Genomic DNA, 13,014 nt, shown 5'->3' on the forward strand with positions numbered 1-13,014 from the left:
CATGTAATACAGTTCCGGCCCTCTCCGCATAATTTGGGAGGTAAGGACTACTAAATAAAATAAAAATACCTTCATTCAGTATTACAGGCTTCGCCCAGGATGCAACTGGCCAATTTGACCTGTTCGTACCGTGAAGGACCAACAGCTAGATTTCACCATCGCCAGTCACCGAGTCTGCACTGGCCAATCTAGATTCAAAGCATCTAGATAGTTGTGAATGCGACAGGATATACAACAGCATTTTGTGGAGACTGGACGTGGTTCTAGGCATTGGCCAACCAGTTCTACAGGAGTCAGTTCTACAGAACTACGTTCCAGACAAGCAGGTGGTAGCCTCCGGTGCACATCATTAGTTCAGTTACACATAAACGAGCTTCAAACTTTTGAGTCGAACAGAGAATAGCTAGCTCCCTTCTTTGAGACTCGTTGTCTCCATAAGCAGGGCCGTCTTCGGCATTTTTCGTTGAGCCCAAACTGCTACTGACAAGAGACGATGACACCCACAAACAGCGCCAGCAAAGCAGCTTCCCATCCTCCACGGATCCGAGATATGAACCAGAAAAAGAAGATCCCATTCGATGTCAGCCTCCACGGACCCCAGTGCAGAGAATATTTTTGTGGACACAGCAGCTCAAGCCAACGCCATACACAATGCAAAGAAGAATCCCATCTCTATCACCCGCATTCCCATTTTTGTGCACCACCGTTCCTTGATGCCTCTTCCGCACGGTGCCAATGCTTGGCCCAGACAAACCATCCCCAGCCGAAGAATAGTGACACAGCCCGGAGAAGAAAGCATGTTCTCGAGCAAAGCACGAAACAAAAACGGACGGAAGAAGAAAACGGAATAAGAGAAACCCCGCCATGAGAAACCGAAACTGTAAGAGATCTATTCGCGAGACACGGTCGATGCAGCTGCCTGGCACCAAGCAGGGAAAAATCATAAAAAGCACTTTTCTGAACACGGAAAGCCGGCACCCTCGCTCGGCACGCGTCGTTCAAGCGGATCTCCGCATGGCCGCCTGAGAACAAAAAGGGTATCTGATGAAGCGGTCGCAGGAGAAAGACAACGCATTCTATGATATCCATGCAATGCCGACCCGAATGCTCTCGATTATAAACGGGTATAACCAGGAGCAGCGAGATAAGGAGAACGGACCACATCGAAACCCATGTCTAAAACAAGGCAATAAATAGACGACATTGGCAAAATGCTCAGCAGAAAAAACACCTGCACATAGAGAAGAAAGCAAAGGAAAAAGAGATCCTTAGAGCGTATCTAAGTAAACGTCGTGGCGGTCATGACAAAGCCGGTCCTGAGAAACAATAGGAATAAAGGAAAAAGGAAAACTCAGGGCTCGTTCTGATCGTATCCGTCAAAGGAGAGGCAAATGAAGAAAAAGGAGCCAATCAAACCCGACGGCCTCGTCAGAGACCACAACCTCTTAGGTCCTAGCGGGCGATTTACCACCAGGAGGAAGGTCCGGTAGGGCCGGATGGGTTGCCGTAGCTACCACCACCACCGTAGCTGCCGCCGCCGCCGCCGTAGCCACCGCCGCTGCCGCCATAAGAGGGCGGGCCGCCGTAGCTGCCACCACCGCCGCTACCGCCATAGCTGCCACCGGGGGCACCGTAGCTGCTGCCGCCGCCAAAGGAAGGAGCGCCGCCCATGCCGCCGCCCACACGACGCATGTCGCGGGTGGCATTAGCACCACGGCCACGGCCGCCGCGGCCACCACGACCGCCATAGCCGCTACCCTCGCGAGCAATGCTCTCAAGGAAAGAGGGGACCTCCTGGTGAGCCTCCTTCAGAAGGTCAATCAGATCGCGAACGACACCGCGGTTGCCACGGTTGAAGAAAGCAGTGGCAATACCAGTGTTACCGGCACGACCGGTACGACCAATCCGGTGAACATAGTCGTCAATGTCAGTAGGCAGGTCGTAGTTGATAACGTGAGTGACATTGGGAATATCGAGACCACGAGCAGCAACAGCCGTGGCAACAAGGATGGGGCAGCGGCCGGAACGGAACATCTCAAGAGCACGCTCACGCTCACGCTGGGTACGGTCACCGTGAATGGCGGTGGCGGGGAAACGCTGGTTGAGCAGGAAGTCCGAAAGGGAGTCGGCCATACGCTTGGTCTCGACGAAGATGAGAGTCAGACCGGTAGTGCCGTGGGTGTGAAGGATATCCAAAAGGACGGAGCGCTTGTCGTGGTCTTCGACATACTCAACCTTCTGGGTGATGTTCTCGGAAGTAGAACCCACACGGCCGACCGACAGGAAAACGTAATCCTTCAAGAAGTCGCGAGCCAGCATCTGGATGTCCCGGGGGAAAGTGGCGGAAAACATGAGTGTCTGGCGGTCGTTCACGTGGGGCATGTCCTCGCCCTCCACAATGCGGCGAATCTGGGGCTCGAAACCCATGTCCAACATGCGATCAGCCTCGTCAAGAATCAAGTACTTGATGTTGACCAGAGAGATACGACCACGTTCAATAAGATCAACAAGACGACCGGGAGTAGCAACCAACAAGTCGCAGCCGCGCTCAATCTGACGGAGCTGAGAACCGATATCGGCACCACCGTACACAACGCAAGGGCGGACCCAGGAACGATAGGCGAACTTGCGGGCTTCATCAAAGATCTGGGAGACAAGCTCACGGGTCGGGGCCAGGATGAGGGAAGTCGGGTACGCCTTGCGCTGACGACCGTAACCGAATTGGCCGGAGGCCTGGGCAGGAGCAGCGGAAGGACCGTTCTGGTAAGCCTGAGACAAGATAGGGAACAAGAAACCGCCAGTCTTTCCGGAACCGGTTTGGGCGCAAGCCATCAAATCGCGACCGTTCATAACGATGGGGATGGAGTACTTCTGCACGGGTGTGGGGGTCTGGTAGTGGGCAAGACGGATGTTCTCGATAAGGTGATCATCCAAGGGGGGGTTGGTGAAAGCGTTAACCGGCTCGGGCACATCCTGACCAGAGGCTTCCACAGGGATGTCGTCGTAGTTGGCGAAGTTGATACCGGTGTTCTGCTTGGTGGGATCGTTGGGAACACCGAACAGTTCGCGCTCGAGGCGGGCATTGGCGGGACCGGGGATATGCTTGCCGTCACGCCACTGGCCGTCTCCAGAGCCTCGGGCAGAACCACCACCTCCACCTCCGTAGGAGCCTCCGGAACCTCCGTGACCTGGGTTTCCGTAAGCATTTGGGTCAAAGGGTCGACGTTGAGCTTCTTGAGGGCTCCAGGTTGTGTTACCATTGGGACCGCGAGGGCTGAAATCAGGGGCGTTAGCATTAGCCCAGTTACCACCACGGGGACCGCCTCTGAAGAACAAAGACAGTTAGCCACTTCATGTGACATGGGAGAGATATGGCAGGGATAAAGATCACATACCTAGGAGCACCCCAGGAGTTGCCAGGAGCAGCAGGAGCAGCAGGAGCAGGGACAGCAGCAGCAGGACCGGGAACAGGGGCGGCGCCGTCCATGTTTCCACCCATCTGGCGTTGGCGAAGATGAGGAGGGATGTAAGCGGCGCGACCCGTCGAGGGAGCAGGGGCAGGAGCGTGTTGGGACTCGTTGAGGGAGAGGTTTCCCATCTTCAAGCTGTCGGCCATATTTGCGGGTGGTGCAGGATATCGTATCGTGGGCTGTTGAACACTGAAAAATTCTTTTCTTCTGTACACGACAAAAGGAAAGAAGTGGTGAAGTGAAAAGTCCCCGTGTCTCTATCGAGTGGCAATACAGAGGGGATCGAATAGGAGAGAAGAGTGACACAGTGCGAAAAAGAGGAACAGGTAAAGAAAGACCTTGGGGAGAGATACTAAAAGAAGAACAAAACGATCTCCCAGATCTAATCCTCTATTACGGTGTAGAAAGAAAGAAGAAAAAAAGGGGGGGAGGGGAAGAGAATAGGATATAATGTGGAGATATTGGAGAAAAAATTGAAACCAGACTGGATTAGGAGGGGAGGTTTAGAGAGGATGGAAGAGAAGAAGTAGGAAGAGGGAGAAGGTTTGTGGGACGGAGAACGGGGAGGAGAGGCAAAGAAGGAGGATGACTACGAAACTACCTAGAGGAAATAATGCACTGGCAGTGGTTGGCAGGCCTGCGCGCTGGGAAGGTTATGCTTGCTTATTGGCAGCCCGTCGATGGGATTATTGGGGACGGCCGGGTGAGAAAAAAAGGTTCAGCGTGTAAAAAGAAGCGAAGGGAAGCAGCAGGAGGGCAAGCCAGCCAGCGAGGGAGGGAAAAAAGGGTAAAAAAAAAAAAAAAAAAAAAAAAGGCTAAACGAAACAAAGTGGCGGCGTGGTCTGGCTGTGTTGCCGGATGATGATGGGCTGGGCCTTGTCGACTTTGCCCTGTTGTACTTCGTAACTTGCCTACCTTTTCACTGCCCACAGGGTAAAGCTTGTTAACCCATGAAAAGTTTGATTGCATTTTTTCCTCTGAAAATTCCTATTATCAATTGCATACCACCATGCGACTGTACGGAATAGACTTAGCATATTGATTGTGAAAGATGAGAAGTTGCACAGTGCTAGGGTTGATGGCGGAAATCCCACATTCTATACTATGTTTGGTAGTAGTAGCAGCGACTTGTTCACCAGTTGATCCCGTTTGGGCCAATCTGACGAGGTCTAATAAAACTCTGTTCTTTGCCTCAGGCTGCCGACTAGCCGTAAATACTGTCACGGTCACATGATCTTACCCTTCCAAGCAAAGTGCCTCCTCGCCACTTCGGCATCTGCATCTGCATCTACAGAGTACAACTGTCTACTTGATCTCAATCAACATAGTATGTCCAAGAAACAAACCCATCTCCCGAGTTCTGTACCCAGCTGGTCTGCCTCAAGCTAGAAGGTATACAAATCAATGCGTCTATTCCCCTTACATCATGTTCTAGTACCAGCAGATACTGTTCTCCATAGACAGTTTTCCATCGAGATTGACGTGATCACAGCATCATTGTGCATCTGTAAGCCCCGTTTAGAATGTCTATATGTTGATCACAGTCCATAACAGTGTGTACTATGGTATGGTCGTACTGTGTACTGTCACCGTTTTCAGTAGATTTATTGTGTAAACATCCTATGGCCAGTGGAGTGTATATTTTTGAAGTTGCATCGGCCATGTCAAGCTGAAGCTGCATATAAGTAGTAGTACTGTATAAGTCTCAATCAATTCTTGAAGGCGCTCTACAGAGTGGTAGATGCCTCTGGGAGTACAGTGTACTCCGTAGGGGAGGAGACCCGTTCTGCCGTAGTACTCCAGAGGCGCCCGCAGTACTTGGTAGTACAGATAATGGGCAAATCCTTGCCGCTGTCTGCCAGTGGAGCTCACTACAAAAGTACATCGTTATCCCGATTGGAGGCCAAGCCTCTCGGCTTGCCACCGAGAGATGATCTCACTGCTACTGTCTATGGGCACCCGCCACGACTGATCAGATCAGACATGAATCGTGCGTCAATTATATGATACACAGCACAGCAGGATATGTACATACTGTGTACACGTTACTATGTAATTAACACTATGTGAAGCCATGGAGCTTTTACTAAGAAAGTGGGATTGGCAGCCTGGAATTAGAATCTACTATGGATCTGCTCTCGCGAATTCATCAGGTTTTCAAACAACGCTCCTCTCAGCCTTCTCCTGCTGTCTCTTGAGGCTGCTTCGGACCAGCACCACCAAGAGACCAACAACAATGGCAAGCGCTGCAAACTTCGGGAAGATATAGGGAGTGTTGTCAGATGTCATTGGCAGAGGGGTTGGAGAAAGAACATCAGGGATTGCTGAGGGTTGTGACGATTCTTCAGAGCTCGATTCTTTACGAGTAATCAGCACATCACATTCTTATCGAGGAACAGGCCGAGACCACAGGAAACAGGTCTACAGCTCCTCGTGGCTGCTACCTTTCTCTTCGGCCTTCTCTTCCGACTCCAGTTCTCCACTCTTGACGATCTTGACAGTCTCCACAGGTCTGTCAGCACGACCCTTGGGCACATTCTCAATCTGTGCGATAATCTCGTAGCCCTCAAGCACTTCGCCGAAGACAACGTGGCGGCCATCAAGCCATCTGTTACGGGATCAAATGAGCTGGGTGTCAAAACACTAAACTGATTGGGGTAGACTTACGGGGTAGGGACGGTGGTGATGAAGAACTGGGATCCGTTGGTGTCCTTGCCGGCATTAGCCATGCTCAGGAGCCCCTTGCGTGTGTGCCTCAGCTTGAAGTTCTCGTCTGCGAACTTCTCGCCGTAGATCGACTTTCCGCCGGTGCCTTTTTGCGCGAACGGTCAGGATGAACACAAATATTCCGACTGGTGTGAATACTGACCATCGCCACGGGTGAAGTCACCGCCCTGGATCATGAAGTCCTTGATGACACGGTGGAAAGTAGATCCTTCATAGCCAAAGCCCTGCTCCCCAGTAGCGAGAGCACTAGAAGCGATCAATGTCAGCAGGTTACAGAAGATTTAGCAAGCTAGATCCTCGAGATCATACCGGAAGTTCTCAGCAGTCTAAGCAACCGTAACGCATTAATCAGTATATGTACCAAAGATATAAGTACGGCGGCCACCTACCTTGGGAACAGTCTTGCCGTACAACCCAAGCACGACTCTGCCCAGGGGCTTGTCTCCGTGTTCAATATCAAAGTAAACCTGTACAGGGCGTAGTTAGTAGGCAATGCTCGAAAAGTGACACGGATTGATTAAAGCGCCGAAGATCACAGCTATACATGCCTTACTAGTGATCTTGGGGCCCCGGGGCTGAGCTTCTTCGGCGTGGACAAGAGCAAGCCCAACCGCCAGAACGAAGAAGAAAGACAAGAAAAGGTTTCTGAAGTTCATGGTTGCTCAGGGTGACTCCAGCGTAGGAGACTTCTTTTCAATTGCTTGTTTGAGAGCGCAGGAGACTCAAGGAGCAATCGTTTGCGCGGATCGAGGCCAGCTTGCATTACTGCGGAGGTGCCAAGACCACCATAACCGGTTGGAGGTTAGCGCATGCGTAATTTGGTGCTTAGAAATTGAAAATCTCCGCGCAAATTGCCGCAAATGAGACATAAGACTTGTATTATGGGTAATTGTAAATGAAAATTACATTTAATTTCCCGGAGAAACATTGTTACTGGTTAATTTCTTCCGCGCTTCAACTGCGGCGGTTGATAGTAGGGTAGCGCAGTGCATAGGCAATTGAAGAAATACCCATACTTTTCCAACAACCCAACGCACAGGATCGATCAAGATGGTATGTATCAATGTCACCAGTCATGATATGGGTATCAAGGCCACAGGCTCACAAGCAGTCAGGTCTTCATTCTAGGCGTGAACTTCCCCGAGCGAAACCTCGTCAAGGCAAGCAGCTCCGAACGCTTTCCTCAACCCTCGGTCTGACTGAAACCAGAAATCGCTCGAGTCCTTCTTCGGCATCGGTAATCTTACTTCGACCCGCCTACTTGCCCGCTTTCACATTCACCCAACATGCAAGGTTGGAGATTTGGGAAACAAGCAGGTCCTTGATATCACGGCCGCCTTGTCCGACATGAAGATTGAGAACGACCTCCGGAGACAATACCTTGATAATATCAAGCGACTGAAGGAGACGGGTACTTACCGCGGTCGGCGTCATGCGCTCGGTTTGCCCGTTCGGGGACAGCGGACGAGGAGCCAGGTTGGTTTATTCCCTGATATTGTTGCTTTATGCATGCCGCGGCGGAAAGGGTTGATTCCATATACCCACTGGTGGATCTGGTTACAAGAGATGATACAAAACGAGATAATATACTGACATTTATTTCAGATCAAAACCGCTGTTAAGCTCAACCGCATGGAGAGAAGAGTGTAAGATTGAAATGATGGTTCTATTATTGCCCCCAGCGGGTCTTGCGTCCGATTTCGTTTTAGTAGGGGCATGGAATGGCGTTAAATTTTGTTCTTGTACTCTAGTGTCCTGGCTTGATGATCTCTTCCCCCGAGATGTATTTTATGTAGACAATGAAACATCTGATCGAAGAGATATAATAATGCCGTGTTACTTGGGTTTGAAGCAATTAATGATATATTGCAGGTAGAAATGGAAACACCAGCTCATACAAGTGGCTTGTTCAACAAAAGCCAGAACCGAACTTTTCATAACGCCAAAACCGTAAGTACAATTCCTCTTAAGCGGAAGATAACACGCCCTCTCCCCGGTTGATCTGGATCCTCTTGTCCTCGCCCGCACTGACAATGCCAACCGATCGGTCCCAGCACACACTGAAGACCTTGACTCCTTCTCCGCCAACACGCTTGACATCCGCCTTGCCCTGCTCTTCCAAACTTTTCCGGGTAATCGAGTACACACTCTCACCAACCACACCGTCCTTATCCGTCTTGGTAGACCGCATATCCCAGATCCGACACGTGCCGTCATGACTGCCACTGATGAGGCCGTAGCTACTGTTAGGATCGCGGGACAGGGAAACCACGGCATTGGTGTGGCCTCTCAGGGTCATGGCAGAAATAGTCGTTGCTGATGTACGAGGATCGATGAGGGTGATGTGACGAGCGGAAGTTCCTGTCGCGAGGAGGTGATGCTCGGGGAGATGCTCGAGACATAGCAACGAATGAGATGTCGTTCTGGTGTCCACTAAGGCGGCGGTGACCAGGTCCCATGTACGCAGGGAATGATCCCACGAAGTAGAGTAACCAACAGTCGAGTCGTTCGTGTCAAAAATCGCAGATGATACCGGAGCGGTATGGGATGACAGCAGCGCAAGCGGACCGCGTTGCGGGATGCTGACAGACGTGCTCAATTTTCTCCGCTTGGAGCTTCGTGAAGCGGCAGACGGCAGCAGACTTTCAGGAGCAGCTGGGGCATCTGACTTCTTTGTCGACCAGAAACCTATGCTGTGGTCGGACGAGGCGGATAGAATACGGTTCGAGGGTGCATGCACAGCCAATGAATTGATAGCAGATTTGTGCCCGTATAGCTCGATCTGGGGCGAGATCTTTCCAGAAAAGCCATCCTCGCTTTCGGTATATTTCCACAGTCGTACGGTACGATCGATGCCCGCTGATACGATCGCATTCGGTGAGACGAACTTGGCAGCTTTGATGGATGCACTGTGCCCTCCATCGGCTGGAGACGGTGAAGTCGCAACAATCTGAGATGACATATTCCATACACGAAGCAAACCATCATAGCTTCCCGAAAGAATCCTTTCCTGACCTGGAGAAACGACTGCAGAAGCCCAAGAGGCGGCAGGCGAGGTCGCAGAGAGCACATCCACCGAGCCGACCCAGTCATCATGCTCGAATGAGGCAATGTGCAGCGGGGGAATCAACGCCCGTATGTACTCGATCTCCAGAGTGGTTTCCGCAGATATGCCATTGGCCGTCAGATATTCATCGATCGAAGTTCGAAGGAATGCGCCGTTGATCAAAAACTCGAATGGCACCGGCTTGTCGTTGGCCAAGAGATTGTTCACTAAGGTGGAAAGCGCATATCTCCGTAGGCCTACAATATATTACAAGAATTAGTGAGCACGTATGTATATCCAAAGCAGACCAACAGTAATCTGTCGCAAAGCAATCTTACCTGTAGGAACCAAGATGGGGCCGGTGTTCTCAGGCAGCGCAATATCTTCTTGCTTGCTAATGAGCTGCACACGCACCTGCCTCTGCGCGGACTGGGACGAGGCCGCAGCAGAAGTTGAATCATGAACACCGTTCATAATGGCACTGCAAGAAATTATTGGGGATATAAAAAGCGTGATCAAAAGCGCATCAAGTCGCAGTTGAGAAAACTCCACCGAGTGAGGAAAAAAATACGGCGGCCGATGCGGCCACAGGTGCAAAGCGCGGAGATTCCCCGCGGCAACACCACGCGATAAGAAGTCCCATAGACAAAGCCAATCTACGCGTCAGACAGATCGCAGAAAGGGTGGAATTGCTATATTTCAAATACTATATACAGCTTGTTTGATAAATGATCATTGGCCTCGGGATGCTCTTCGGATATCTGCGATAGCCTTTCGCCGATGGTCGGATTCGGCGAAAAGTGCTTCAATCAGATCGACCACTTCTTCTGGCGAAAACTCCAAACGCAGTTCACCTTCCAGCCAAAGGAACTTGATGTCGGCCAGAGAGCTTTCCAGGATATTGATTAAATACTGGAATTTTAGCCAGTTCTGCACATAGACAGCTGTCATGGGCGAGCGTTCAGTGTCTCCCAATGCCTCCGGAATGAACAAATCTTCCAACTGGGACACTTGGTTGCAGAAAGACACGAGTCGCTGGGACTGTGGTTCTGAGATGTCACCCAGATCCTCGATCTCAATGATAATCTTGCTGATAACAGTCGAGACCAACGAGCCAACTGATTGAAGAAGCGCGGAATGTGACAGGATTGGCTGCCATTCCTTGAAAACGTCCCGGATCCTGTCCACAGTCGCGCTGATCGCATTCTCGCATTCGCCAAGGAATGGTTGTTCTGAGCACTGGCTAAAGCCTTGTGCCCCATCGAGAAGGTCCGTGACAATTGTGCGTTGGGTCTGCATCTCCTTGCTGTAGGCCAATTTGCCATATTTTTCAAGTGCGTCAATATCTGCATGAAGCCTCGTGAGCTGATAATCCTCTGCGATATTATGCACTTGGTCAGCGAGATACAAGCTATCATTATAAAGGTACATTTGTCCAGCGTTTAATTTGAGACCGTAGAACGTCGAGGCCGTAGCCTTGAACATTGCCAGTATCAGAGTTGGAAGCGCAAGAAGTCCTGTTCCAGAGGAAACCACACGCGAGTGGGCATGTCTGCAATGTATTAGCATTGTGATGGTGAGGATGTAAAGGGAAGTCTTACGCAGGCTGGGATATGGAATCGAAATCCGTGACTTGTTGCTTAACAATCCCTATGATAGAGTTTGGAATGTCTGTTATAGTATACTTTTCCTTCAAAGTAACCTCTCGTGGAGAGGCATGATGAGTTACTTCCTTGCCACTGGCAGCCCCGGTTATAACCGGTACCCTGGACTGTGATTCTTCGGCATGTTGTTCTTCATCCTCGTCTCCCCAGCCCCAGGCATCTCCAGCATCATCATCATCCGCGGATGTCGTGGTTATACTTTGTTTTGATTTCATGTCATGTTCTTCGGTATCGTCGTCATCCAGACCCCAGGCGCTCATGTCTTCTTCATCGTCGGGAGTAGCAGACTGCTTCCCTTTGGAACCGCTTTCGTTGTCGTCTTCCCAACCAGCATCCCAGTCATCAGGGGTAGCATTCTCCAGCAAGGCTTCGTCGCTCTTGGAGACCTTCTCGACTTCAACCCTTTCTACTTTTTGTGTGATACCTTGGGATGCAGCGAGAATTCTGCGGACCTGGTCCAACGAGTCAACCCGTCGTCTAGCCAGCCAGAGGCGCGGGGCCTGATTAACCCAAGAATTGAGTTCTTCTTGGCCGTGCCAGCCAAAACCCTCTATGGATTGGGTGAATTTGAGGACACGATCCAAGATATGTTCGAACTGGCCCAGGCCTTCGAGTCCGGTTGGGATCGCAGGTGATAACCAGTACTCAATTATCTTGGACGACAACAAGGGAATGGACATATCCGAGAAGGAGTCTGCGATGGAACCTGGCAGACATTGCCTCAAGAACCCCAACACGTTGACTATGCGATCAAGAAGCTCAGGAACCGAAGCCACTGATGGCTGCGGCTCAAGACAGATCGAAGACTCCGAGACCCGGGGATTGTGGCTGCGTCCAGTAACTCCGGGCAGCAAGACCGGATCGATGATCCTAGACATCAATTCCTTTTGAAACTGATCTTTGGTTGAAGAGAACATTCCTAGCCGAGTCAAAGCCACGATAGACTCTTCCAGTGAATCAACTATAAGTCTGTCAGTGAACATTATCGTTAGAACGCTACCACGCCAAGGCATCCTACCGCTGTTCCTAGATATCACCAGCTTTCCCTCTCTTTTGTCAATATGCAATTGTCCGTTCCAACTGTGACGGACAGCTTCCATTACGTCTTTCCGCAGACCAGCAGTATTCTCTAACAATATATGTAAGACGTTCGTGTTTGTAAAGTGACTGCTCTGCTTGACAGCGTGCTCAGTAGCCTCCAATGTCTCAATGGCAGCCATAACGCGGCCCTCTCTAATAGCCGTCCGTCCGTCATCAAGTTGCCCACAGAGCTTTTGTACTTCTGTCAGTGCGCTGGCCACGGCCTGATTGAACGCGATTTCGGTCTCAATTAACCCAACTTTAGCGGAAGCATCTTCCACCCTCAATTGTAAAGGCTGCGTTTTCTCATGTTGCTCGACAATCTCCCGCGCAGTGACCCTTGAGCGTTCGATGTCGGCATGGAGCTGTTTTGCTTGTGATATCCACCCGTCGGCGTCGAAGTTGTTTTCGCGACTAAGAAAGCTGATTTCGGCCTATTGTATATCACAATTCAGTATACTATCTTCTAAGCTGGTATAATGCGGGGTTCTGCAGTTGACAGTGCTTACCTCAACTTGCTCTCTAGCCTTTGATATCAGCTCCAATTCTTTCACTAGTAAAGAGGTTGGAAAGTCGGAAGCAATTAGATGTTCCGACTCTGGATAGGTACCGTCGGTCACGAAATCAAGTACCGACTGGCTTATCTCCTGCTCCGATGCCTTGGCGGACATCTTCCTCAACACGAGATCTTGTCTCTGGATATTTGGCGGATTGATGAGGAAGGCAGATGTGATAGCTGTTGGGCAAGGAAATTCCACGCGCCTGTTGGTCGAATCCCTGTCTGGTATCAATCCAAAAGATGCATCGGGGACTTCAGTACAGCTGCCAGCAATCGAAAAGCAAGGCGAGCTGTCAACACCGCCATGTGACTGCCCCGCTCACCGCCTTGGCTGCGATAGGCAAGACCGCGAACGAATTCGTCTCTCCCCACGGTCACAGTGAGACCAGGTCAGTGTGTTCAATTGACTGCTAATATCTTCGGCCTTTTGTCCTATGAAGGCATTTTGGGACTGCTCCTGGGTTGACT

General features: G+C 50.8%; 6 protein-coding genes across 6 annotated transcripts; 1 reads left to right on the forward strand and 5 right to left on the reverse strand.

Moving 5' to 3' along the window:
* Positions 1-539: 539 nt before the first annotated feature.
* BO94DRAFT_348117 (uncharacterized protein) lies at positions 540-1,314 on the reverse strand. Its single transcript, XM_025607088.1, has one exon. The coding sequence runs from the start codon at positions 1,162-1,164 to the stop codon at positions 676-678; it is 489 nt and encodes a 162-aa protein (XP_025470405.1). The 5' UTR covers positions 1,165-1,314; the 3' UTR covers positions 540-675.
* On the reverse strand, positions 1,315-3,849 carry BO94DRAFT_348137 (DEAD/DEAH box helicase). The gene is made up of 2 exons (XM_025607089.1): positions 3,396-3,849; positions 1,315-3,325 (listed from the first exon to the last, which is right to left on the reverse strand). The coding sequence occupies exons 1-2, from the start codon at positions 3,614-3,616 to the stop codon at positions 1,465-1,467; spliced, it is 2,082 nt and encodes a 693-aa protein (XP_025470406.1). The 5' UTR covers positions 3,617-3,849; the 3' UTR covers positions 1,315-1,464.
* Positions 3,850-5,627: 1,778 nt separating this feature from the next.
* Positions 5,628-6,853, reverse strand: BO94DRAFT_554384 (peptidylprolyl isomerase; the record flags this gene model as incomplete). Its single annotated transcript, XM_025613709.1, has 7 exons — positions 5,628-5,827; positions 5,915-6,078; positions 6,138-6,282; positions 6,310-6,443; positions 6,507-6,523; positions 6,587-6,664; positions 6,746-6,853. 7 exons carry the CDS (start codon positions 6,851-6,853, stop codon positions 5,628-5,630), a joined length of 846 nt encoding a protein of 281 aa, XP_025470407.1.
* Positions 6,854-7,170: 317 nt separating this feature from the next.
* BO94DRAFT_532577 (mitochondrial 37S ribosomal protein uS13m) lies at positions 7,171-8,015 on the forward strand. Its single transcript, XM_025611145.1, has 4 exons — positions 7,171-7,250; positions 7,313-7,357; positions 7,407-7,673; positions 7,803-8,015. Exons 1-4 carry the CDS (start codon positions 7,248-7,250, stop codon positions 7,845-7,847), a joined length of 360 nt encoding a protein of 119 aa, XP_025470408.1. The 5' UTR covers positions 7,171-7,247; the 3' UTR covers positions 7,848-8,015.
* On the reverse strand, positions 8,014-9,774 carry BO94DRAFT_532578 (WD repeat WDR12/YTM1 family ribosome biogenesis protein). The gene is made up of 2 exons (XM_025611146.1): positions 9,582-9,774; positions 8,014-9,500 (listed from the first exon to the last, which is right to left on the reverse strand). Exons 1-2 carry the CDS (start codon positions 9,715-9,717, stop codon positions 8,164-8,166), a joined length of 1,473 nt encoding a protein of 490 aa, XP_025470409.1. The 5' UTR covers positions 9,718-9,774; the 3' UTR covers positions 8,014-8,163.
* A 131-nt stretch (positions 9,775-9,905) lies between these two features.
* Positions 9,906-12,806, reverse strand: BO94DRAFT_486970 (uncharacterized protein). The gene is made up of 4 exons (XM_025609023.1): positions 12,497-12,806; positions 11,926-12,421; positions 10,845-11,868; positions 9,906-10,795 (listed from the first exon to the last, which is right to left on the reverse strand). Exons 1-4 carry the CDS (start codon positions 12,656-12,658, stop codon positions 9,976-9,978), a joined length of 2,502 nt encoding a protein of 833 aa, XP_025470410.1. The 5' UTR covers positions 12,659-12,806; the 3' UTR covers positions 9,906-9,975.
* Positions 12,807-13,014: the final 208 nt, after the last annotated feature.

The sequence above is a fragment of the Aspergillus sclerotioniger genome (assembly GCF_003184525.1).
Source record: "Aspergillus sclerotioniger CBS 115572 chromosome Unknown BO94scaffold_6, whole genome shotgun sequence".
NCBI classification, from domain to species: Eukaryota; Fungi; Ascomycota; class Eurotiomycetes; order Eurotiales; family Aspergillaceae; genus Aspergillus; species Aspergillus sclerotioniger.